We start from the raw sequence: 26,186 nt of genomic DNA on the forward strand, positions 1-26,186 counted from the left end.
TAATGGGTTTTGGTCTGTTGGGGAAAATAAATTTAGATAAATTAAATAAATTAAGCCGAAAGGTTCGTTTCAAAACTCTAACTTTTTGTCCTCACTACAATGCTTTCTGAGCCTCTCTAGTACATTGAAGTACCTTTCTGTAGAAAGTACTGACGTTTTCATCATACTTAATGACCCACTCCAATGAAAATTCTGTTTTTGGTGTTTTAAAGATGTTCTTGTTGCATTTTTCTCCAGATAGAGTGCATATATAAAGAAATTCAATCTTAAATTTTCAATTTAGAGCATTTCTTTATTCAAATCATTGTGAATCAGAAACAGACAAAAAAAACACCATTTGAAAAGATCTGCATTGACGTAGAAAATACGCTGGGCGGACCACCGGCTCCCTGCTCTGTACTGTATGTGTAACTCATACAGTAAGAGAAAGAACTGAATAAATATCAAGACCGGCCCGGAACCAGTCCACTCCGGGAACAGATTGTAATCAGACTGAGGAATCTCAGAGCAAACCGAAGCTCAGTCGGATTGGAAACGAACCAAGACCACCTCAAAAGACGGGTCCGAGAGCGGTTCCTGGTCCTGGACCAGAGTCCCCTTGGGTGTGTTCAGATTGAAAATTAGATCCTGATTATCAGGGAAAACAAACTCTGGTTCACTTTAACCAAACCAAATGTGTCCAGTCTGAATACCCCCAAACTCAAAGTTAGTTTTATTAAATTGGCAGACAGTCCAAAAGCAATAAAGTTAAAATAATGACTCGGAGCGACCTTTGGTAAACTGAGCTGAGAAGCCTGGCAGATGTGCACCGTCAAGTACAGCTCTGAAGGAGGAGAGTACTACACGCCGCATCTATTGTCAAACAATGAAAGTGCATACAGTGTATGAACAGCTGCATTAGTCTAAATAAACATTTGAGCTTTTCATACATGTGGGCGGTTGTACCTCAGCAGGGGGCGGGTCTTTTACAGAGCCAGGTTTAATGTTTCAGCCGAGACACGGATCTGTTCACCAGAGAGTATGGCATTTACAGCTCCTAATGAGCATCCAGGTCTTTGTATTATCACAAAATATTATGACCTTCCTTTAAATGTAACAAAGGCTCGCTGTATGCTCACGTACACTGTGGTGCCGAATTTTATCAACGATGTTAAATTCACAGCCACTGTTGGAAAAGGCTGCATATGTTTCAGATGTGGGGACATGGTAGAAATCAGACACTGAGCTCTTGTGAAAGTGCAGCAAAGCTTGTTCACATCTCCAGCTTCTTTATGAAGGATTTTTCTTTTCCTTCTTTTGGGAAAAAGCCTTTGCTATGAGTAAGAAGAAGGATAGGTATAGAGGCAGACGCACTTCCAGTGTCTTCTGAGGCTTAAGGTGGAAGGAACTCAACCTTTCGTACCCAAGTCCCGCCCCATCGGCCCATACGATGTCCGTCACCAATGATTAGAGTCCAGCGTGGGAGATTACAGCCTATTAGCACAAAGGCAGATGACCAGCAGTAACCTCCCGACAGCACTCTCTTATATATTACTCATCTTAAGAAAACCTTCTCTGTCTGTATTGCAGTTTGACTTGCATCAAATAATTCCACAATGTTAGAGCTCTCATCTTATAAGTCATTCTGAAACCTTCATAAAATCGCGAAGAAAATCTAATAAATAATATCTTATATATTTTTTTTCAAAATCCCCTTTTTTTGCTTTGACTTCTCTGATCACCACTTGAGAATTTAAATCTTTTTTTGTCATTGCCCTTGAAGGACAAGCAGAAAACAAATAACTGCAGTTTTCCTACATTAAATTAAAAAGCAAAATAATTAATCTGCAAAGAAAAAAAATACTACATGTAACTTAAGCAGGAGGGAGAATGCAGGGTAAAAAGGGGCAGCAAAGGAAAACTACATTGACCCTACTTTGAAAAAATAGTAAAATAAGACTTACAAATATGTTGGACAGCCAGTGAGGTGCAGGTGTGTGCAGGTGTGCATCTGAACGCCCGTGTTCTGTGCCAGAGGCCATCACACAGATATTACATGACCCCCCTGCAAACTGGCGATTACCTTCCTACTGGCACAGATTAAGCTGATGCAAGCAAGAGAAGGGCAACGAGAAGCTATGGCCTGGCTTTGAGCCTGGCAGGCTTCCGTATCACACCACCGTGAGCTCAACAGACACTGCACACTCACCACACCCGCCCCTCCCTCCCTCCCTCCCTCCAACCACCACCGCTCAGCCTTTTCTCCCTGAACATAAGCTCACCGTCTTGCTCTCGTTCATGAAAGCGATACAGACACTCACACTCGCTAAGGTGATTCAGGCTAAAGACGAGCATCAGCAGCCACATGCATGCAAATAGCATCCCAGCTCACATTGTTGCCTCATTTGTTTGATTTAAACAAATAATGATGACCGGCTTTAGAATGCACTCAGTTGAATTTGACTAACAAAGTCAAATGGATTATTTTTTTAAGCATTAGATTCCGACTTTCTATGGACTCACAGAAAATATTTATTTTTATAGATAAATGCATTTGCATGTAAATTCTTTTTTATGCACAACTTTAATCGTTAGCAATAGCAAATATGATCAATTATTTAACAGAACCTTTTTATTATCTGGACCTTTTGGGGACATATTTTTGTGCTAAAAGCAAAAAATATTACCATTAAAATGGCTGTGCAGCTGTGTATACTGCTTACTTTTTTAAGTAAATCTTTTTTTTTCCTTTAAATCAAATGAGAAATGGTAGTCATGTTTGTAAGATTTAGCAGACCTTAATTTGAACAAATGTGGCAAATCAAAATTAGCAGTAATAATTAAAAATAGAAATCAAAATAGCCAGACATACATTGCAAAAGCCAGACAGTCTTCATTCAGCACTTTAGACCAATCGCAGGAGAAAAAGAGAGAGTCAACACAAAGGCTGAAAGATCTATTCAATCATCAGTGGGAGAGCTGCCATAAGGCCCTTAGATTATGCTGACTGGCCAATGTTTATGAGAGATAAAATGTTTCAGTCTGATCATATTTCAGTTGTGCATTTGTCAATTTGGAATTTGATTGTAATAAAGTCTATATTTAAACCAAATGTTCTCAATGGGTAGACATAAAGCAGATTCAGTCAGTTCCTTCATATAAACTATAGTCAGACGCATGAGATACACATGTAGGAAACAGAGTTTATTTAACTAAACTGTATTCTTGAGTCAAACTATATGCTTGAATATTCAAATATTTGCTGATTGTTTCCAGCCAAGTGCTGTACTAAACCCCCTTTCATCTTTATAATATATTTAGGAAGGAAAGGAATTAGTTTTCACTCCGTGTAGGGCTACACCAAAATTAATTATTTATACTGAGGAGCACAGGCATTGACATACAAAGACAGGTGGGGAATGTCATGGATCCTGTTCGGCCTCTATTAGCTTAGCGACAGTATATTTCCTTTTTTTTTGCCTTTCCTAAATTCCCTAATGCAGCCCTTAATATAGTTCCATCAACAAATCAAAGCCACCTGCAAAACAGAAACTTTTTATGCTAAGCAATGGCCAGATCCCAGAGATCCCAGCTGTCACTGCTAAGTGGCTCCCTAGCAACAATGCCTTGCACTTGCTATTAAGAAAGCTGTAGGACAAACTGGCACTAAGTACTAAAATGCATTTAATTGATTTTATTTTATTAATCTGTCATGGGGTCTAAGTTGACCACTGGCTATAACTTTACAAATATTTTTTTGCTAACTTTTTATTTAAAAAAAAAAAAAGAAAGGCGCTTTACTAGATGTTAACTTTAAATATCTTGGATTACATGCCGACTTAAATAAAAAAATGTAAAAAGATATCTACAGCTTTTTTTGTAGAAAATTAAAAGTAACAACACCATAACCTGCAAGTTAGTGAGTTTTAAGCACAAAGTTTATAAAAACATCAAAGCGGTTGAAGTAGTCTTTAGAAAGGGGGTGCTGGGAGGTGCAGGACCGCCCCGTGCTCTCCGTTTGCCGGTAGGACGCAGGATTTCAGCACCCACGCTGCTGGACAGCTCCGACCAATCAGCTGCGCCCTTTTGCCGCACGTCATCGCGCTTCATCCCTCTCATCCTCCCTCCCTTCATCAAGAAGGCATGGAGGACATCTCAGGCAGAATGCTGACTTTCAAAACCGGCGTGTTTTGTTTCAGCCTCAGACAAAAAATAAAATAAAATAAAAAAGAAGGTGTCTGAAAACCCACAGGTGGATGTGCGGAAATGGGAAGGGCCGGGAGATGTGGGCCGTTTTAAATGATGTGTGCCCGGCGTCACCGCACAATGTCACACGACCTTAGCAGCTGGCAGGCCTTGAATGCACATGTTTATCCCATCTGACTCAGAATGAGAACAAAAAGCTTGAAGACAATCGTCGCTATTTGGCGTTTTTTTTTAACGATTAGCGTCTGTAAAATAACGCTGAGGACCCAGAGTCACATGATGAGAGGTAGCTAGGCCCACCTGAGCTGAGCACAGCCCGGTTCATTGTGCCGGTAATCGAGGGTTGTGGGTTTTTTTAAGGGGAAATTGACTAGCATTGGTGATGTGTCAAAAACACGTGGAGGCTAAGACGAGCTCCAAACATCTCCGGCATCCTGTCGTTCCGCGAAAAGCAGCAATTAAAACAGTTTGGTTTTGTAAGAATGCGGAACGAAAATGGGGCTTCCGTAGGAATGAAAGCATCACGCATTCCCCCTCCTCCTCTTCCTCCTCAGTCGCATTGAGGCAGGTGCATCGTCTTTTTAGCCTTTAGCCGCGCTAAATAAAACCGTCCAAATGAACGAGAGCAATGCGGATGTGACCGTCACACTCACCTAAAAGAATCCAAAGCGACCCAGACACCAACACGAATGCGAGCATAGTATCTGTCTCATGGGGTCGGAGTTCCGGCGCAGGAGCGGCTCAGGGCTGCGGCGTGGACTGCAGCAAGCCGCCGACAATCTGGGAGATTAAGGAGGAGCAGGAGGGGTGGGGAGTGATGCTACACTTCTGAGTCAGGCCACAGTGGGGTATCCAGGCAGGAGATGGGAATGTCAGGCGGTGCTCGTGGTGCAGATGTCCCCTGAAAGAAAATAATAATAATAATAATAATGATTAAGCTGAATAACCTTTCTGCAGGTGGATTTTGCACCTTGACTTATTGTTAATTAGGGACACTTGCTGCAATGAGGATTGCATAGAACATTAAATTTAACACACAAATATTTTAGGGTTTATTATAAACTAAGACTTTAGTTTAAATGTCTAATTAAGCTGCATTAAAAGCCATGTCACTTTATTTTATGCCCTTCAAAGTTTATGTTTTTATTTTTAAAGAACATCCAAATGATCCCCTCTCTATTAAAACATTTTATTTTTTAATTTATTTGTACATTTATATCGAATGGAGGAGGTGTTTGAAACATCACGCCATCTCTGCAGCTGAGCATACGGAGTAATTTTGCATCACGACCACGTGGTGCGTAAAGACACTCCCCGTGTACTAAAGTAACCTTGAGCATGGCTGACACACAAACACAGAGAGAGAGAGAGAGATAAGTGGCGTGATCAGGCAGAGGAGGTGAGCTTTGAAAATGCTAATAAATCCATCTTTAGGGTACAAGTCGCCTCATAAATATATGAATTAAAAAAAACAATAATAAGGGGGCAAAAATATTTAAAAAATATTTATTTGACCAGTTTTCTTTCACAAAATGGGAAGACCCAATTCCAATTTTTTTTACCCGTATGCGACCTGCATCTGATCTTTTCATTACAGTCTGAACGACGCAGATCCAATCTTTTCAAATGCGACCCAGGTCACTTGGGTATGTGGTCCTGAATACAATACGTATCCGATCTTTTCAAATGCGACCTCCGTCTGACCGGCCAGGCCACATGAATCCGACCCGTACGTCATTGATACGCTACAAAAGTCGTCATTCTGCATTTAAGTATAGGCGGGAACGAAAACCTTAACATCAACCATGGTGGATGATGGTGTTGAGACCACTCAGGGGAAGGGAAGCGAGCTCACCGATTGGATTAATATTTGGGGTGACAGCTCTATTCAGGCCAAACTCCAGGGCTCTTATCCCAACCGAGCGGTTTTTAAAAAAAATTTCCAGCGAAATGGCCGAGCGTGGTGTTGAACCTTCCCCTCGATTACTTTTTTTTCTCCCTTTCCGACCGTGGACAGAAGCACGGGGGACCCAAGGCGGATCCTCCTCTGGGGTTCACTTCCCCGTTCGGACCCTTAGATTCTCCAGAGTGGGTTAATAAAGAGTCAATTATAGCTTTTATTCTGGGGGAAGCCTTCTTTTATTACCATTCTCCTTCCTCCATAACACACAACATGAGTGTGCGCCCCACTGCCCCCCTCATTCCCTCCTGCGCTGCAAGCGCTCTCTCCTCTCTCTTACACACACACGCGCGCGGCCTCAACACACACACATCCCCATTCCACAACAGTGGGTACAGACGATCCTGGCTCCAATGCCTTCTTAAAATGAGAAGATTGTAATTGTACTGGCTCCTTTGTAAAAATAAATTTATAAATGCAAAAAGAGCTCCACTGTTGACAACACTGTTGTTGACATCCATTGTTAACGTTAGCTACTTCCACAAACAACGAGTGACATCGTTCACTGTTGATTACTCTTCTGCGCATGCGGGTCACTTCTGGGTCATTTCACGGTCACACAGGAGATCACAAAAATTTGCGTTTAACTGGAAATGTGAACGACCTTGCAAAAGAAAAAATGGGATTTAACAAAAAAAATCAGAAATGAGCATTAAGCCCTGCAGTGTGAACGTAGCCAAATATTGCTTAGATAATTTTTGCCAAAATACTTTTTTTTTTTTTAGCAATTATGATCTTTGAAGAACCAACCCAATGAAAATCGTGTCGTTTTTTTTTTTTTTACATGTTCTAGCATTATTCTCATGATAGAGGGCTTAAATGAAAATAAATTAGGGATTAAATTGTGTTTCTGAGTATTTTTTCAAATCATAGTAGGAACAGACCAAAAATGTGTTGGAAAAAACTTGTAGGTATGATGTATTCACTTCCTGCTCTGCTTTATTCTGATGCATCCATTCGTAAACAGATTGATCCATGTTCGTCTTTTTTTCTCATCCCGGGCTGGTATCTGACTCAAAGCTCTACAGCTGGATAGCTTCAATATTGGTCATTATTTTTGTTGCATTGCTAATGTTAGCTTGAAGTTGTTAAGGGCTGTAAGCTAGTGGGAGAGAGTGTAAGCAAAAGGCATGATGGGAAATGCAGGCTTATTACCCGCCAGCTTAGAGGTGAATTTCTAATGAATTATTGCCGCTCTGCACTGACTATGACCCAGAAAATGGCAGGTTTTTGCTTAAAAACTGCACAATCATAATTAAAAGACCACTGGGAACAATTCTAAAATAGCTTAAAAGATGAAAGGAGTGGGACTTCAAAGTCTCATTGCATAGCTGTTGCTTGGTTGTTCTATAAGAATGTTGGTGTCATTGTAATGGAAAGTCCGTTGGAAAAACATCCTGAAAATATAACACAAAATTCATTCATGTGGCATGATACTAAATAGTTTCGATTAGTTGACTAAAATATATACTTTCTTGTTGCATGTCAGACCTACCTGTAAACAGAAAACATGATCTCTTAGCAGAACAAAGGCTGAAGGAATGAGGCGTTTGAATTTGATTGCTTGGTTTATTTAATTAGCAATAGGATCAAAGTGCACACAAAGAAAAAAGTAGAATAAATAAAGATGCTCAGGAAGTAAGTACACAACTGGTACACAGTGACATGTAAAAGCTATTGACACAGGGCACCATGTCTCTCCCTTTATTTCTACAACTCCTTTTTTTTTATTAGAGAAAGAGGAGGATCAAAGGAATAAAATATGTGAGCCGATATTTTCATTTGATAAGGTAGCTAACTTGAACTGCAAAAAAACATATGCAAGAAAACTGGTATTTCAAGCCAAGATTTATTTTTTTAACTTGTGTCAGAACACAATAATAAATATCTTATGCTCAAAGTTGCCTCAAAGTCAGGAATACATCGAAAAAATTAATCAACGAAAACACGATTGCACAACAGGAATTTCTTGGTATTTGTGTAAAATTATTTAATTTGATTATTTATTTAAAAAGATGGTCTTAACACAAACAACCCTGAGGTAACTAAACCTTATATTGTCTGGAGAGAAAACACATAGCTCCTGCTGCTCCATTTCACTTTGAATTTCTGAAGAAGTTTTTCTTTTTTTTTTTTTTTTTCCAAAATATGCATTTTGAAAACTACATCACTTTGCTTATCTTCTCACTGTGGGGATTTGGGACGCCCACACTTTTATAAACAATGTGCCTCCTTTTGAGCTGGAATTTCAAAAATCTAAGATCTCTCATCCTTCAAGCATGAGTCATATTATTTTCCCCAACAGTTGCTCACGTCCGTCTCTTTTCAAAACAAATGTGGTGCCAATTGGTAATTGATGTGTTGCTATCAGTCCTTATATGTGATGATAAGAACTGTCGACTCCGCCCTTCGCTTCTGCCTTTTTTCAGTTTGAAACAGTTGAATTAATTCACTGTTTGTTTAACTGTAAGACTGCCCCGCCTTAAACCACAATGTGTATATTTGTCTCCAGTTCTCGACCGGCCAGCCTGCATGTTTCAAATTTTAATTCATTATAGTGTGACTTTGACCTGAGGTGGCCCATTGACTAATTGCCATTTTTCTGAAGGAACTTTTAGCATTTAGAACATTTTTTTAAGAGGGGAACTTTTTTCTAAAATGAACACTGACTCCTCTGAAATCATTTCTCTAAACAAAATCCCCTTTAGTGGGAACCTTCACCAAAAATGCCTTTCCTTCACAGGTGTTTTAACGGGGAGGAAATCAAACTTAAGAGCAGTTTCCATCAATGATTGAAGTCTGTATTTGTCTTAAAATATTGGAGGATGTGAACAGGGAATTAACATGCGTGTGAGAAGCATAGCATGGCATTAAGGAAGAGACAGACCCTTTACGTTGTTCTATTTTTTCTATTTTTTTTTATTTGATTTGATTTGATTTGATTTATTTATTTCAAGCATTGTAGTCAAAGCAATAAAGAATTCACACATATTTGTCAAACTCATTACAAAAATGATTAAATGCATAGATTAAAAAGACAGAAAAGAAAACAAAAATGTCACTTAAATCATATATGCTTAATTAAATACAGTGATCATTAACTAAAGTATAAGTAGAGTTTGATTTATTGCTTGAAAAGGAGTGGGAAGAAGCAAGCTTATATAATCCCACCCCTACTGAGTTCAATAATGTGATAGTTTTACAGTTTTTGTAATCCATTTATTATCTATTTATTAAAAATGTCACAAAAAGAAAAAAATAAAGGACACACAAACACAATACTGCCTGACCCAAATTTCAAGCATCCCCAACAATACTTTTGAAAAAAAGGTCATTTTGAAGCAAAAGGTAAATACAAAAACAAAACTTTAATGGAGAAACTATAAAGCCAAGGAGTTTTTTTGTGGTTGAACAATACAGAAAAAGCAGGCTTGTTTTGGTTATCTGAAGATAAAATTTTACGTTGGCTTTTTGAAAATGAAATCTTTTGTTTGGCAAATTTTGTGTCAAAGGCATGGACAATAAGAATGGACACTTTGTATTCTGTTAGACTCTGATTAAGGGGGTTATTGGATTTTTGTGATGGGCATGTATCTTTATGTATTATGTATTTTGTCTTTCAGTGTCATATAAGCCCATGTGGGCTGGGCACATTAGTGCATGACACTTAAATAAATCAAGTCAAATCAATCGGTAAACCACAGCAAAATTATTTTTTACAAAGCTCTGCAAATACTTCTTGAATAAATTCCTATGAAACACTTTAGAAAGAATAAAACAGTCTCAAGGAACCAAAATGCAGCGTTTTTATGTTTGAAGCTGTTTTGTTCAAGACTTTTTTTGTTGTTGCTCAAAATAAAAAGTCCCACGAAGATAATAAAAATGAGCATCTCTGTTAAGAGGTAATTTAATTTATAGTTTTAAATGCCACATGAATAATATGTATCTAGAATATATCCAGTTAGGTAAAAGAATCAGACTGTACCATATCGCCACATAGTTAGTAGAATCTTTGTATCGGTTTATGGACCATGAATCAAGATGTGTATTGAATCCTGTGAGATGGAAAGATACACAACTCTTCCTTGTGAAACTTTTTATGAAATCCAAACAGTGCCTGTTTAACCCTTGTGGTATCTTAGATGACCCCACCCTTACATTGACGTGTTCTCCCTACCATGACAAAGATGGATAAAGGTGGAAAGATTTCATGTAATCCATGGACACCAGTGAGGATCACAAATCATTGAAGAAAAAAGGTTCAGAGCACCTTCTAGTGGGTCTAGATGACCCAACTCCCAATGGTAAAGTGCCTAGGGGAGCACAAGGGTTAATGGGATGTGTGTGTGAATTTGATCAGAGGACAACACACTTCAGTGTCAGTACACTCATGATACTCCTACTGTTCCTGAACTTGTATGACATACAGTAAAGTATTCCCACTGTACCACAGCTAATAAGAGGGCAGCTTCATGACTCATCCTCTGTCTTGTTGATATTAACATCTGCTGTTTAGAGATATTGGAAATATTGATACAAAATATTTTCTTCCTGCTTGAAAAAAAAAAGAAAAATAGTTGCATGCAGATTTAGTCTTTAGGCCTCAACAAAGCCCATCAGGCCGAATGGTTTCCTTAAAAGTCTCCCACCTCATTGATGCTGCACTGCAAATAATGGCTTTGACTTGACCCAGTGTCAGTGAGCTGTCAAAACAGATGGCACTGTGTGTGTGTGTGTGGGGGGGGGCTGGATTCTCAAGCTGCTTTCCTCATGCTAAAGCCTCAAATTACTGTTTTATCCTGTCAGGTGGCCTAAATAACTTGATTCACTGCTACTGCATGTATACGTGCATGCGTGCATGCATAAGGATGGTGGATCTATCAGGAATAATTTGTGCAGCAGAAATATGTTATTTAGCAGAAACCTTCAAAAATGATCAAAAGTTGACTTAAAAAACTGTAATCGACCTAAAATAACAGTGGAGCTGCATAAAAGCTGTATTCTTTTACGACGAATGTCAAAGTAAATTTAAATTTTCTTATCTACATTTTCATAAATAACTTTTTTGTAAAAATAACAAAACAAAACAAAAACAGTAAAATAGTTTTACTCCACCATCATTTTGACTTTTATTTGATTAGATTTATGATGCAAAATCCGTACTCGTGTTACTGTGACTGTTACTCTCTAGTTAAGATTATTTTTTATTTATAACATTGCCACTTTTTATTGTAGTCATTCATATCACTATATTAGCCTATAGGTGTTAGTAAGTAAAAGTTACAAAAATGATCATCATCAGCTAAGATTTTTGCCAAAAAGTCTTGTTGATTGATTGAATGCCTTTTATTTTCAAACACAAAATTCGGTAAAAAAGTTAAATAAACATGATAAACAGTGGAGTGAAGAAAAATAGTGTTAATTCCCTCCCCAAATCATACTATATTTTATGCATTTTACAAATAAACATACAATAATTAGTCACATAAACACACAAAAAAAGAAAAAAAAAAGAAAACATCAAGGTATCAAAATGTCCCAAAGATGACTGTACAGTCTTTGTCCCATCTGGCTCATCATTTTCCAATTTGTATGTTTCCAAAATTTTCAGCTTGTATTTTTTTTAAATTATTTAATATTCTTAGTCATATTAAAACCTTCCTCCGTGTTTTTCACACCCGCAGCACACAGACAGAAATGTATGGATACTTTTTTGTGTTATCCTTACACAAGGTTGTTTAATGGTGAGTGGTAAATGAGGTGTACTTGTAAAGCGCTTTCTACCTTCCTCGAAGGCCCAAAGCGCTTTACAGTCACAGACCTATTCACACATTCACACACTGATGGCGGCTCCGCTGCCAAACACTGGCACCAACCTTCCACCAGAGGCAAGGTGGGGTTCAGTGTCTTGCCCACTACGACACATGGGTGGGCAGGGCGGGAAACGAAGCTGCAGTCTTTGGATCAGAGGTCAACCGCCCCACCGCTGCATCATGGGTAAGAGTATTTTTTATGGAAGGCTTGAAAAAGTTTGACTTTGATTTTAGAAAGCTGACTGATGATGAAAGGGGGATCAATTTGACATTGGAGTCATAATTAACTTTAAAAAATGAAATATTTGGCTATAAATTGTTTATAAAGGGTTTAAATATTAAACTTTGGTATTGCTAGAATAAGAATGTATTGTTCAGAAGTTGAAAAATATGAAAATATTGAAAATTTTTGCAAAAAAACAGCAACTGTGGACTATTTAAACTCTTTCTTCTTATGTCAGCAATTTCCAGAATATATACATAAATATCATATTTAAATTGTTATTGAGTGCATGATCAATATGATCAATAGGACTTCTTTTTTACTTTTGCAAGAAAGTTCTCAGGTGGGATCCTATAATTCGTGTTTTTTTTTAAATTTCATTAGTGTTGTTTCAGTTTCATAAAATAACAAAAAGTCGGGATATCGGGAAGATCTTCCCCTAGAAATCCATGTGCATCCTTTAATTGGGAAACCCCACGCACGGATTGCCGACCAAAATTCCACAGGAAAATTCCCTGCTTTTCCCTGGGTGGCACGCGCGCTCTCAAGCAATGCACTTGACGCGAGGGCGTGGGCACGCGCCTCAGTGCGTGGGAAGCCCCTAGAATGGACAGCAGTCTGAATGCGGCAGCCGTGGAGTTTCCCCCACTCTCCCAAGGTGCAAATAAAAGTATTTAGTGAAAACAAACACTCTAAAGGAATTAAGGGCCTGCGCCATGTGGATGCTGACAGGTCTACGCATTACACTCTGACTTCACGACTTGGTTTACAGGGGAAAATATCTCACGAGGAAACGCTTTATGCTTACTTCAAGTGTTTGTGGAATGCGCCGCAGCTTCCGGGTATCATTTTTCCCGCGGTCTCAAACGTCTCACCACAAAGCACGTGTCAGAAGTAAAGCCAATGCGACGCTGCCCCCAGCGGCGAACATTATTACTACACCATTTCTTGTAAATGCCCGACTTCTCTGAGGCGCTGCTGTTTATATTAAAGGGCTCGTCTCGTGTAGATCTGTATCTTGCCAGGTTGAAGAACTCATGATGCATCATCAGCGTGGCTGTGCGGGCGGAGAACCTCACAACCAAATATCGGGGCTTCTTTTAATTTAAATGCACTTTTTTCTAAAAAATACAAAAATGAAGCACGTTTATAACATGCATTATATCTTCTCTTTCTGTCCAATTAAAATAAATAAACAAATAAATAAATATATTTACTTATTTTTTTCTTTTCTTTTTCCTTCCAATGTGTAATAATGGTCATGAAACATCAATATAATAGAACAAGCAAGGATTGACACTGTAAGTGATACTGTCTCTTTAAGTGAAATAAAACACCTCGGGTATAATAATTTATGTGCGCAAGTTTCTGCAGAAATGTATACAAAGTGTGCACGCCAGCCGGACGCATGTAAACTGCGGATGGGTCCGGTTATTCAGACCACCCTACAGAAAATAAAAACATATATAGGCTACGTGCAGCGAGCGAGCTGCTGAAGCCAAGCCTTTTCATTAACTTCCCTCTTGGCACCGGCAGTGCAATTTCTCGGAAACAGATCGGTAATCGGCAGTAGCGCATGCGCACTGCGCTTAACTTTGGGGAAACCCAACAAACTCAACTGGGATATAAAAGGAGGACTGTGAGGGGTTGAGTGATCACTCTTGATCAAGAAAGACTTGCGAGAGGATAACTTAAGGATAACTTAAGGACAAGAAAAGGTTCTGGGAAAGAAAATCCCTCAACTACTTTGGACATTTCCCTCATTTTTTTTCCTGCAGCAAGAAGCAAGAAAGAAAACTAAACTGTAAGTAAACAATACATTCATGAAAGTGCACTTTCTTAGTTTGTTTGATATATCTGAATAAATGCGCATGGCATATGACAGGAGCGTGCTTGAGTATTCATTTAAAACGACTTTTCTCAGGCTTTTCGGTGCGCTCTGAGGAATGGACATGATTTGCGCATCTTCACAGTGAACACCACAGGATCTGCGGCGCACTTAGTTATTTTTACGCGCATTCTCTTTCAAAACCCCAATTCAACATGCAAAAGCTCATTTACAATTACGTCTTCGTTAAAAGCCACAGATTTTTTAATCTTGTGCCGTTATTTCATTTTTTTCTAACTTCACATCGACTCCCACGCGTAAACGCCCCCCTTTTCGCGCCCTGCGCTTCCTGGTGAACTCCTCAACCTCTTGCGCGGCGGCAATAAATCTCGAGCCAAGGCGGATGTGACCGTTAATGTGCAGTTAACAACGTGGATCTGACACAAACAGCAGTATTTCTCTGGCTGACAAAACGCTCTTCCCCTCTTGCTCCCTGCACATTTTAGGCAAGCATGCCTGTGGCGAGGATGAGGATGAGGCAGTGGCTGGAGAAGATGATCGAGTCCGAGAGCATCGACGGGCTGCGCTGGGTGGAGAAGGTGAGGACTGGAATCTGCTGCAAAGACAAGTCATGCAATAAATAAACAATTGTAATTCAAAGAGTACAGTAAATCTGCTGTTGCTTCGTGGAATATTTTAGATCTTAATTTGGACATAAATCTAAGCCCACCATTTATTTCTGTTATCACAGGATAAGAAAATCTTCTCGATTCCCTGGAAACATGCAGCCAGACACGGCTGGGAGATGGATAAAGATGCATCCCTGTTCAAAGAATGGGCTATCCACACTGGTAAGGAGGCTAAAAACTTTACATTATCTTCTTAATTATCTTAAAAAGACGTTTTTAACCAAAGTTTTTGATGTTTTCTGCAGGAAAATATGTCCAGGGTCAGGCGACTGATCCCAAGACTTGGAAAGCAAACTTTCGGTGCGCAATGAACTCCCTGCCTGACATCGAGGAGGTGAAAGACAAGAGCATCAACAAAGGCCACCAAGCTATGCGGGTCTTCAGAATGCTCCCCATTTCTCCCAAATGCAAAGGTGAGCAACTGACACCAAATCTTTGATTGCTTTATTGTGGTTATTAATGTTGTGCAGCATCTGTGTGAGATGAGCTGGCACTAAAGAGTTTTGATTCCAATCATCCTAAAGATTTGTTTCTTCTCTTTTCACAGCCAAAAGGAGCAAAAGTGAGGCAAAGCACAAAAACAAGGTAAATAGTTTTACTGTTGTTTTCGTGGCTGCAGAGGCACTTTATTTGCATGTAGTCAGATGCCCATCCAAATGGTGCCATTGACCCACATAGTGATATGTAAATAGGTACCCAGGCAGGAAACGTGAGCAAGACATGTAAGATGTAAATTTATTCAACCTTATCTCCATAGAAAACATCTGTCAAGATGGAGGAAGACAGCGACTACAGCGACACACAGTCTCCTGTCAGCACATCGACGCAGGAGTCCAAGTTCTGCACGCAGGAGAACACAATCGACAGCACCGCAGAGATCGAGCAAACAGGTGAGGAAGAACATACTGATGAGCTGATGGGCGTTTTGAAGCTCCAACCTTTCCACGTGCTAACTTGTGATACCTTTTTATTTACTTCTTTTTCCTGCAGAATTCCCTTATGTTGGGCTGTCTGAAGTACCAGATTGGTCTTTGTCAGTTGAGATTGGGTCAGACCCGTTTTCAGCGTTTTCCCACAGATTCGAGGTTTCCCCCGAACACAGCCCCAGTAAGTTAGCATCTTCAAACGTTCACGATTGTTTATCGGATCAAATCCACAGACCAGTGTACTCATTTTGTGCTTCTCTTCCTCTTCCTTTGGCTGTGATCTTCCAGACTACGACTGCTCCCAAGATATTATTGAGGTAAGCATGACTTCTGACTCCTCCTCCCTGCCTGCATGCTCTTTTCATTGACAGGAAAACCCATTTTTGTCTTTTACTTTTCCTGTTTTTATTTTTTACATTTTTTTAAATAAAACACCCAAAAGAATAAGTTGACTTACTTGATGTGATAAATCAAAAACATGGATGTACTCAATTGGATGTTGCTCTTACAGCTTTGCAAGCAACTCGAGAAAGAGAACAATGGGTTCCTGAGCAATGAAGCATGCACCAGTCCAGGAAGCCTGTGGAGTGAATCTTCCTCAGGTAAATGTCCCTAGCTGATGAATGAACGGTGCAATTTAAGATTACCTTTGATCTACAAGCAGATATCCCATCCTCACATTCACTAACTGCATTTTAATTTCCATTTCCCAGTCGATGAACTAGAAGACACGTCGTTCTACACGCCCCAGTACACGACTTTGGGACCAGAGTTTTCCTGTCAGACGGACAACTTGTGGAAAAATTATTATCAGTACCCTGCCTGCCTCTGAGGTCTCCAGGAGAGGAGTGGACAGGACGCTTCTTAGACACAATGGACTTTTAAGAGCTTTTTCTGATCCACCTCACTTTCCCATTTGAGCGCAAGCCCCCCCCACCCCCCCAGGCTTCCCTCAGGTGTCCACACAGTAAGCTAAATCACCGCCCAGCCTAGCCCATGGACTTCTATTTGTTTGGTAGCAGTTAAAGAGAGTGTGATCATCTCTCCGGCCCCCCTAATGTGAAGAATGAAGACATTGTTGACTGGATCAGAGCAGAGTTGCTGTTCCCTTGTAGCGTAGGTACATAACTCAACCCACTGGTAGTTAGAAATATACACCCTCTGCTAATGGAAATAGACTAACTCTCAGTGCATGTGGTATGCTTCTTAATTGTCACAATCTCTTTTTATCCGTTATGTGCACTTAAACTTGTCTATCTAAAATGGGCAGAAATGCATTCTTACAATACAAAAACAGCTTTCCGTGGTGCTTAGGTGTGAGCTCAAGGCAAATGTAAAATATTAATGTACATAGTTGTTTGGTTTTTGTGTTTTTTTACAAGAAAAATAAAAATATCTTGAAAAAAAATATGAACACTCTTTATTTACAAGCAAAACAAAACGGTGAAAAAAAGAGTTTGCTCAAATCCATCTCGTCCTTAAATGACTTGACGTTTGATTGACTGTAGCTGGCATGACTTTAAGAATGTGGATGATTTTCTAAAGTAGTAATTATTAAGTAGATCCTTAGATCATATTAAATTACAGAAAAGAATTAAAAAGCCAGAGGAAGGAGAAGCATGCACAGTTGCTCTTTTTTTTTTGGGATTCCCCTGGAGTCCCAGAAGTCGCTAAGGGGAATATCAGTTAATCTGTCACATTTACTGTTGAGACTTATCATTGAGAAGGAAGACGAATCAAAAGCCAGGGCGGGCAGATTTGATGAATTATTCCTGTTTTAGTAGATCCTTCAAAATAAACCTGAGCTTTGGCAAAAACCTTTTCAGATGACCCAATGGCTGGCATCTATTTGATTTTTTTTTTTATCCATGCAGCCTTCCAGTCATTTTAAGAGCCTTTATTTTGAAAAGCATCAACAATTTTCTCCCCATTCACGAATGTTTATCCAAACCCTCACAACACTTAAAGTATGTCGCTCAAAGACGCTGTTTTAGAACCTGAATTAGTTGTTGGATAAATACACTTTGCCGGTGTGTCCTGTGGTTTTATAACCTTGGAGTGCAGGGAAAACAAACCATTTCCAGTAAAGCTGATAAAAGCCAGAGGTTATGGCTGCAGTCAAGACACAGTTCACTCAGAAGGCATAAACTTATGCAACTTTATTAAGTTGGCAAACCTTAATAAGGGACAATCACCTTTCATCTGTGAAGTTTACCCACACAATAATGATCTGGGCAGAGTCTGCTTCATCAGGTCACCACCTGCCACGTTTATTGAAATAAAAAGTGTTTGACACCATTTGAAAGTAAGGTGAGAATTATCTTAAAAACCTACTATATTAGGAGCCTGCAAGGCATTTTAATGTTTCCTGGAAGGTTAAAATGTTTGTTTCTGCAGAGATGGTAAAAGTGACTAATTCCAGTCTTCCAGATTCCACTCTTTCCAGCGCTAAGAAAACATTTGCAGAGACAGATTTGAAAATTTAAAGCTTTTATTGCATCTTTTATGACAAATAACACTGTTCACATCAACAGATTTCTACACTTTTTCCCTTGAAAGCATTCGCTTGACAGTATAATCTATATTCATTTCCTTTTTTAAATTACTGCATTTTTTCCGTTTACAGTCGTTACGCATCAACAAAAAGATGTAAACAAATCCCAGAAAAAAAAGGTTGGGTAGGACAATTCTGATATCAAAACAAGTTAAATATTTAAATAAATAATGTGCTAGTACTATTATTTCTGTAAAAATAAATCTTGATTTGAAATGTTGGCCGTGAATAGCCCAATATAAAATAGAAGGACCAACAGAATTCATTTTCTTATTTTAAAATTTGTCAATCAACACAAGACAAAACGCATAAGAAAGGACATTTATAGCAGGAATAAATGTTACATTTTTAGGGGCTAATTTTAAGATTTCTTGATGGTTTTAAAGGACAGAAATCCTAAAATGCCAAAAACTCAAATAAAAACCCAGGTTTCATATTTATTGATAATCTAGTAATGACACTGTGACACTAAGGACAGGAGCCGTTGTGGAAGGCTTTGCAGATGTCAATCTGTTTAGGCACTGCACATGGATCTGATTAAAGTGTCCAAATATATCTGTCATAAAGTAAATAGGTAATCAATACATTAATGATTAGTTAAGCTCGTTGCTTAATGGCACATTACTGCATGAATTTAGTTTATGGTCAATCTAAAGTAATATTTCGAATGTGCTAAAGTCCAAAAATGAAATTGGGTCTTTTATGTCTTTTGGATGAAACCGACTTTTTAACACTTAAAGATATAAAGGCCTTTTTGGGTGTGTTATACAAACCACAGTAGAAGAAAAAAAGAACAGATGTGACACAGCTTTTTAGAACCAAACCATTTGTGCTGAGTATGCATTGTGGTTATTTATTTTTTGTATACCTCCTTGAGCCTTCCTCCAACTTGCTTATAACCATCACATCCTCTTCTTCCTTCTTTGCTTATGTGAAGATGAGGAGTACTTGGAGAGCACCGGGCTTTCAGATGCTTCGCAGTTGGCATTCCTTCCAAAGAAACACAAAGAGTCATGATGAGACATGTCCATGCCTCATCGTACAGCACTTATCGAGTACAGTAATGCATGTTTTTGGCTCAATTACACCCAAGAAGCTTTTTCATTTCTCTGGCAGGAGTCGTGCTAAACTACTGCTTTGGTGGATTTTCTGCAAACCAAGAGTTGAGGGAGAATCTCAAACAAAGCAAGAAACATCTTTTTGACCTGAACTGGCCCTAAAAAAGCAGCACAATCAAAAACAATTCATGAAATCATTGCTAGAAAAGTTTTAGCAATGGCCAAAAAGAAAATACCGGCGCCTGCATTATGCCAACAGAAAACTCTTTGTGTTAAAACAAGCAGAGGGCATCAAAAACGATGAGCCACAAGGAAAAAGAAATCAGCACGCTATTATACGAGTTAACTACAGTAACCATAGCATGCCAGCTAATTTGTTTTGGATACAGAATTTTCTAGCGTGACAACACCTGCATAAACTACGGCGAGCAAATGCAAAGATTATCAGAAGGGTGATTGACATCAGGAGTCCAAAGAACAGTAGCCGGCCGTCTAAATGTGGAGCAGTCATTTCACTGAATTATAAAACAGATAAGACCTCAATTACATTTAAGATTTGAGCCTTGAGTTTTAATAGGACCCCGGCTGATATGTAATTCATGATACACGTATTTTGTATTTATTCATTTCTTTTTTTAAAGTAAAAATCTGAACGTGTAAAATGTGATCATTGTTTTGGTATGCAGATCTTGAAAATCTTAAATATTATGAAGGAGGGAAAAAACTCAACAAAAGGCTAGTTATCTCACATAATTTGGTAATATTTAGTTACAAAAACAGACTTTTTGCATTCACGCAATTTAAAGAGATTGTGTTACCTGCACAAAATTAACACTAAACTAATGTATTGTTTAAGGTTAATTGGGAACCTTTTTAAAATAGAATTCAAAAAGTAATATTTATTGCCACATGTGATACTCATTCCATAAGGATCACATAATTAAAAAAAAAACAAAAAAAAATAATGGATGACCTTTGTTCAGATTTTTTGGTGTATAAGAACAGAACAGACTGGCAGTATTGTGACGAGCACATAAACTAAATGTGTCTATGACACAGACACATTGCGCCTTTTCAACTTTTATTTGCAGTAGTACCTTCAGTTGTGGTTTTTATGAGCAGATGAGGTTAGATGAGGTTACATCCCTGCCTGTTCGTAGTCCATAAAAAAATTACAACGAAAAACACAAGTTTTTTTTTTTTATAAACTAAGAAATTAAAACAAAGATCACAGGTTTTTCATTAATTGCGATAAAAATAAATAAAATTAAAACAAAGATCATCGTTTTTTATCGAATGCAATACAGTTCTGCATGGTGGATCAGTGGTTAGCACTCCTGCCGTTCAAGTCCCAGCTGGGACCTTTCTGTGAGGAGTTTGCATGTCTCCTTGCATGTGTGGATTTCTCTGGGCTCTAGTCCAAAAACATCCTTGATCGTCTAATCGATGCCTCTAAATTGTCCCTCGGTGTGAATGCATAGGCGTGAGATTGTGGCCCTGTGACAGAATGGTCACCTGTCCAAGGTGTACCGCGGCTTCACCCAACAGTTGACCCCCTGTGACCCCATAGGGCAGGGGTCGGGAACCTTTTTGGCCAAGAGAGCCATAAACGCCACATATTTTGAAATGTAATTTCGAAAGAGCCATACAATAATTTAGTGTCCCTTCCCCACACTGAGGCACGGAGACTTAACCTCTTTTAAAGTTCTTTATTCCGATTACTGCAGACCGCAACAAACGCCCTTCAATTAATTCAGCAACTCCTGAATCTCTCCCGCCGAGACGAGAGCGCGTCTCCCAACTTTATATTCCCCTGCTCCCGCTCCAGCCCTCCCATTTCCCTTATTCGGCCCATAGCTGAACTCCATTGGTCCAAACTACCTAACAACAGGCTGAGAGACAGAACTGAGAGCCAATCAGATCTCTGCTTGACGCGTTCAATGAACTCCAGAACTTTTAACGCGGCCCAACAGCCATCCAACTCAGTCCGCGACAATTTGTTTAAAACTAAATATACAAATGAATGTGTGCATTTGATGTAATTTCAACATTTTTAAAGTACAATAAGTCTGTGGATTCTTTTTAATAACATCGTTATGCTGTTGCTGATAAATGAGTATTTCTCGTAGTAGTTTTGCTGATGGTCGAGTCTGGTTGATACGTGGTGAGTTTCTGCTTCGTGCAGGCGTTGAGACTTTAAACGTGATCTTAGGTCTGAATGTTCTTTAGATGTGACAAAGACTGCTCACATGCAGACGGGGAGTCAAACACACACTCACACGCTGCAGTGAGTGACGGGCAGCGGGTTTTACGTTTTTACAATCCCTGCGCGATTCACTTGCTGCCTGTCCCCACAACCCCTCACCCCCCCCCTCTGCTTTCTCCCTCACACATCCCGTCCCCGCATCTGCGCGCTCTTTCTCAGAGACGGGAGCGCGCAGTTTTAGGCACGTCAATTCACAGGTTTCCAGCTGGTACAAACTCTGTGAAATAATAGATAATAGTAACTGATAGCGCTGGCGCAGATTTCTCTCTCTAAGCACTGCTACTACTGCGCGCCTCTGGCATCGCGCCCGAGAAGGACTGGTCTAATGAAAAAAAAAAAACTATAATTAAAGATTTGTCTGCGAGCCACATGTGACCATCAAAAGAGCCATATATGGCTCGCGAGCCATAGGTTCCCGACCCCTGCCATAGGGTATAAAACAGGTTTAGAAAATGGATGAATGACTGCAATTCACTTCTACAGATACTGGAAAACAATGACAGAAAGTTTTAGCAGAATTTTCATGTGAACATAAAATCTGCAAAATGTAGGAATAAAAATTGTTCATTGTAACTTCTGCGTTAAACAAAAAATACTTCCTCTTAATAATAGACAATGGTGTTGGATGATTGCTAAAAAACATTCTAGATCTCGATCATTTCTCGAACAAACATGTTTCTGCTTGAAGTCCTTTCTAATGATGTTTGTGAAGAGTGACGCTTTGTTGCGTGTTAAAAGAATGTCAGGAACGGCTGAGAATCGTTGGATCAGAAGGCTATCTTGCATAAATGAGTATAAGCAAAGCAGAGACACACATTCAAGTAAAAACATGTTATATATTGGATTTACTTATATGAATGAATCAGGCAGATGTTTTACAACGCGGGTTACCCTTTAGTTTTTGCCCTCATTCACATAAGCCTTCATACCTCTTAACACATTTAAAAATGTCCTAATTCAAAAAAAGAACACACAAAAAAACATTTTTTAAATTCTGAAAAATGTTTAGCCAGACATTAAATATAGACTTTTTTGTTTTTTAAGCCGACTGACTTAATCAAGACAGCAATTCTAAAGCTTTATATGTAAATTAGAGACTAATTGCGCCATTGACTGAGACATTACTACAAGTTCTGACTTTTCTATATCATTACAACCTCATCCGTCTGCATAAAAACATTGCAAGAAGCCACAGGAGTACCAAACCTTGATTTAGTAGAACAATGTTGTACTATATTGTAAAACAGAAAAATGTACAGTAGACAAAAAAGTCAAGTGTTGAGGTGTTGGTGCGTACAGTCTCTTTCACCATCAAACTGGTAAAAACTGACAGGAGGAGGTCGGGCGCACCCAAAGTCACAACTGAATCAGAGGACAAGTTTCAGAGCATCAACAGCTGCATCTTAGGCGGCAGGCACAGCTTCATTGTGGTCACTGAAAGCCGGTCTCCGATTCTAACTGTGAAAACTTTGAGTTGCAGAGTTGAGTTGCAGCAACAAAGCCATTAATGTCAGAATAAGACAAAGAGATCTTCCTAAATTCAAAATCATTGATTCAAATCCGGCAGAATCTTAATACATTGTCAGAAGGCAGACAGCTTGACAACACAATGTGCAATTTCAACTGTCAAAGATAGAAGAGGAAGTGTGATGGTATGGGGCTGTTTTGCTGGATTGAGGGTTGATGTTTTAGCAGCTTGAGAAGCACCCCGAACAAACAAAACTAACAGATACATCTGGAGTGTCATGGTTCCCTCTGGTATGCACCTTGTTGGTCAGAAGTTCATCCTATAAGATAATGACGCAAAACATAAATCCGTGGATCTATGACCATAAAGATGGAGAGTTAAACCAGTTGTGTGTGTGTTCATATTTTGAATACTTGTTTTGGTCTACATGAAAATGTTTTCACAAAGCAAAAAATCTTTTGTTCAGGAGGATAATCTAGAAACTCATCTTGAGTTTTGACCTTGTGTGTTGCATGAAAGACAACATAGGGAGGAATCTACATTCCAGACAAACAGGGTGAAGCCCTGCAGATAAGACACAGACCCGGAAATATGACTGAGAAAAATAAGCGGCCATGCAGCAGAGACACCTATATGCAAGTATCAAGGAGTACTGTATATACAGCATTTAATTTTCACAAATGTATAAGAAGGGGGAAATATGCAAAGGAAGACATCTAAGCAACTGATCATCCCGCTAGGAGACTGTGATAAAATCTGTTTTGTACTTTCTGCACAGCCTATGTTATTCCTTTGAATTTCTTTCCCCATTTTTAAAAACAATCATACAACATGTTTTTGTTAAAATGGGTGAGCTACTTTTATATTCACAAAGAGAAATGCTGGGAACAATCGATTTAGGAGGAAACACTGTTGTTGATTGACATTGGAGAAGCTCAGCCTTTATGTTTTCTAAGGATGGGTAGCATCTAAAAAGCAGCACAGACATGTTGATACCAGTGAGGGCCCTACTGTTAAATAATACTGGCAGATATCTGAGCTGCACAAGCCTTAAACTTGTGGTTGAACAACTCGCATGGAGATAAAAGCACCTCCTACTAAACTAATGCGCAGTATTTTCCTTTTGTTCAGCCTGAATTCCAAAGAAAAGGCAGGTGGTGAAAACAGGTTGTGCCCTCATTTGACCCAGTTTTTTATGCAGAAGGAAAAACTGCAAAGTGGAGGAATAAATGATTGTCTTACTGTTCAATCGGAACATTTCTGTGTACAACATCAACGTGGGGATAATTATTGATTTTGAGGCAGATCCATGGCCCTCTTTTTAGAAATGTGTGAAAAAACAAATGTTGTTAATTTAAGTTAAAAAAAGGAAATGTGCTCTAAACTGATTTCCCTGTGCTCACTGCTCTGAACACAGGAATGAGGAGAAGTTGACAACAAATTGACTCTTTAAATTGAACTTTGAATTCATGTAACACTTTAGCTGTTTATGAAATTATTGTCAGTCCATCCGATTGCCTCTCATTTAGCTTCAGAAGCCGTTGGCTTACTGGTTCAACTTGATATGCAACTGTGATGTTTTGCATATCAACACAAAGCTCCTTTTCTCCACTTCAGAATCAGTTGGTTTCCATTACTAGTAGGGGGTGTAACAATTAATCAAATTAATTGATTGATCATTTTTTTTATTCCTACAGTTCAAACAGATCGATCTGACTGAGGCAAGTCCTTTTTCAAATCAACCTATACCATTATAAAATTGTTTCAAAAATGAATAAATTGATTTGGTATTTTGATTGGAAAATACCACTTAGATTGAGGCACAGTAGGTTGATTTTACTGTAATAAAAAAATAACAACCAAGTGCATCCCAGCAGATTACAAACATGTGACGGCAGCAAAAAATGATCAAGGCTTCATTACAGTCCAATGTTCGGAAACATGGAATTTTGCAAAGACATGTGGTCATACAGTGTAGTAGCATGTTCTTATAATGTTCCGTCTGTATTATTTTTATGTGGAAAAACAACATTGCTTTGCCATTAATTTGTGTTTACTTGTTTGTACACATATCTATTTTACACTTAATTATCTTGCAAGAAATATAAGGAATCTGGAAAACGTTACCTGCACTGTTCAGTACCAGTGTATGTATGCCTGAGTCACACTGGTTGAATTTTTGGCAAATGATGTCCTGGATCTATTTTTGGTCAGAGAATCGGATCGAATCCGATTGTTCACAATTAACCGATATCAACTAAGCATCATATTGTCAACCACAAAGTATGGTATGAAACAAATCATTAAAATCAATTGTTGTACCTCTAGTTAACAGTGTAAACAATCTACTTCGGTAGGACGTTGCATATCAGCAATAAAGCTACTTCTCTCCGTTTCAGAATCTATTGGAAATATGTTAGCTGCTTAAATCGCTGAACAGTTACAATAGTTCCAAGAGCGTGTTGTGTTGCGTCACTGGAAGGAAAATCTGGAAAAGCTCAGGTATTACAAGGATAATGACACTGAGATAAATGGCTAACATTGGAGAAGATTAAGTGAGCCTTTGCTAAAACAACAGTCACCACTAGGTATAGCATTGTTATGAAATCTTGATATTGTCATAACCAACGATGCATCAGATACTCAAGTCTTCAGAAACCCTTTAAATCTCAGCTTCAGCCCAACACAAAGCCACCTGACAGCTGAAGTTTAATTTAAACTGAGTCTGTGCAGAGTTGGTACACCCCGGCAAAGTCCTAGAAAAAGAAAATCAAAGGAACAAAAAGTTGTTTTTTTATTTGAGAACGAAATGAAAGCAAAATGCCAGGTAAGTATGTTTAGAACTTGAATATAACATCAATACTTGTAAAAAAAACACACACACACTAAAAACCACAAAAAGGGCTTGGTCAAGTGTGTGTATTGGGTGAGGGAAGGGGGGGGACTTATGATACAATAAGTTATCTTTGGTGCTTTCCACTCACTGAGTCGTTCTATTCAGTTTTTGATCTAATTTGAGTCAGTTGACAGAAGACTGGATGAAATGGTTTTTTTTTGTATTGGTTGTGAAAGAGTTGCACATTGAGAGATGACTTCCTCTGACACACACACAAATGTATACCACAGCAAACAAGGGTAAAAACTCAAAACAGCTTGGTATTTCCCTAGATTTTCGCTCTCGTGACAGACTGACATAACCAGTTTAAACACTGTTTT

At 38.8% G+C, this 26,186-nt stretch overlaps 3 protein-coding genes across 7 annotated transcripts in view; 1 reads left to right on the top strand and 2 right to left on the bottom strand.

Moving 5' to 3' along the window:
- LOC101163681 (long-chain-fatty-acid--CoA ligase 6) overlaps positions 1–5,033 on the bottom strand; it is a 35,488-nt gene extending 30,455 nt beyond the window's left edge. Inside the window, exon 1 of one of the 2 annotated variants that reach the window (XM_004076100.4) lies at positions 4,839–5,033. In XM_004076100.4, the coding sequence (XP_004076148.1) occupies positions 4,839–4,884 (46 nt within the window). In that variant the 5' untranslated portion in view covers positions 4,885–5,033. Of the gene's footprint in view, positions 1–1,943; positions 2,060–4,838 lie in introns of those variants that run through there. The other variant, XM_020708665.2, reaches the window with a different exon arrangement.
- An 8,790-nt stretch (positions 5,034–13,823) lies between these two features.
- Positions 13,824–17,032, top strand: LOC101163430 (interferon regulatory factor 1). Of its 2 annotated transcripts, XM_004076099.4 has the most exons (10): positions 13,827–13,985; positions 14,516–14,608; positions 14,761–14,860; positions 14,944–15,111; positions 15,246–15,283; positions 15,456–15,588; positions 15,689–15,805; positions 15,913–15,941; positions 16,136–16,226; positions 16,338–17,032. In XM_004076099.4, exons 2-10 carry the CDS (start codon positions 14,522–14,524, stop codon positions 16,454–16,456), a joined length of 882 nt encoding a protein of 293 aa, XP_004076147.1. In that variant the 5' UTR covers positions 13,827–13,985; positions 14,516–14,521; the 3' UTR covers positions 16,457–17,032. The 2 variants fall into 2 exon arrangements, with proteins under 2 accessions (XP_011481468.1, XP_004076147.1); XM_011483166.3 differs by lacking the exon at positions 16,136–16,226 and having other exon boundaries at positions 13,824–13,985.
- A 1,065-nt stretch (positions 17,033–18,097) lies between these two features.
- Positions 18,098–26,186, bottom strand: part of LOC101163192 (solute carrier family 22 member 4) — a 50,787-nt gene continuing 42,698 nt past the window's right edge. For all 3 annotated transcript variants that reach the window (XR_002291638.2, XR_002291639.2, XR_002291637.2), the window contains one exon: positions 18,098–19,168. The gene's annotated coding sequence lies outside the window, so the exon portion shown is untranslated. The remainder of the gene's footprint in view (positions 19,169–26,186) is intronic.

The sequence above is a fragment of the Oryzias latipes genome, chromosome 14 (genome assembly GCF_002234675.1).
Source record: "Oryzias latipes chromosome 14, ASM223467v1".
NCBI lineage: Eukaryota > Metazoa > Chordata > Actinopteri > Beloniformes > Adrianichthyidae > Oryzias > Oryzias latipes.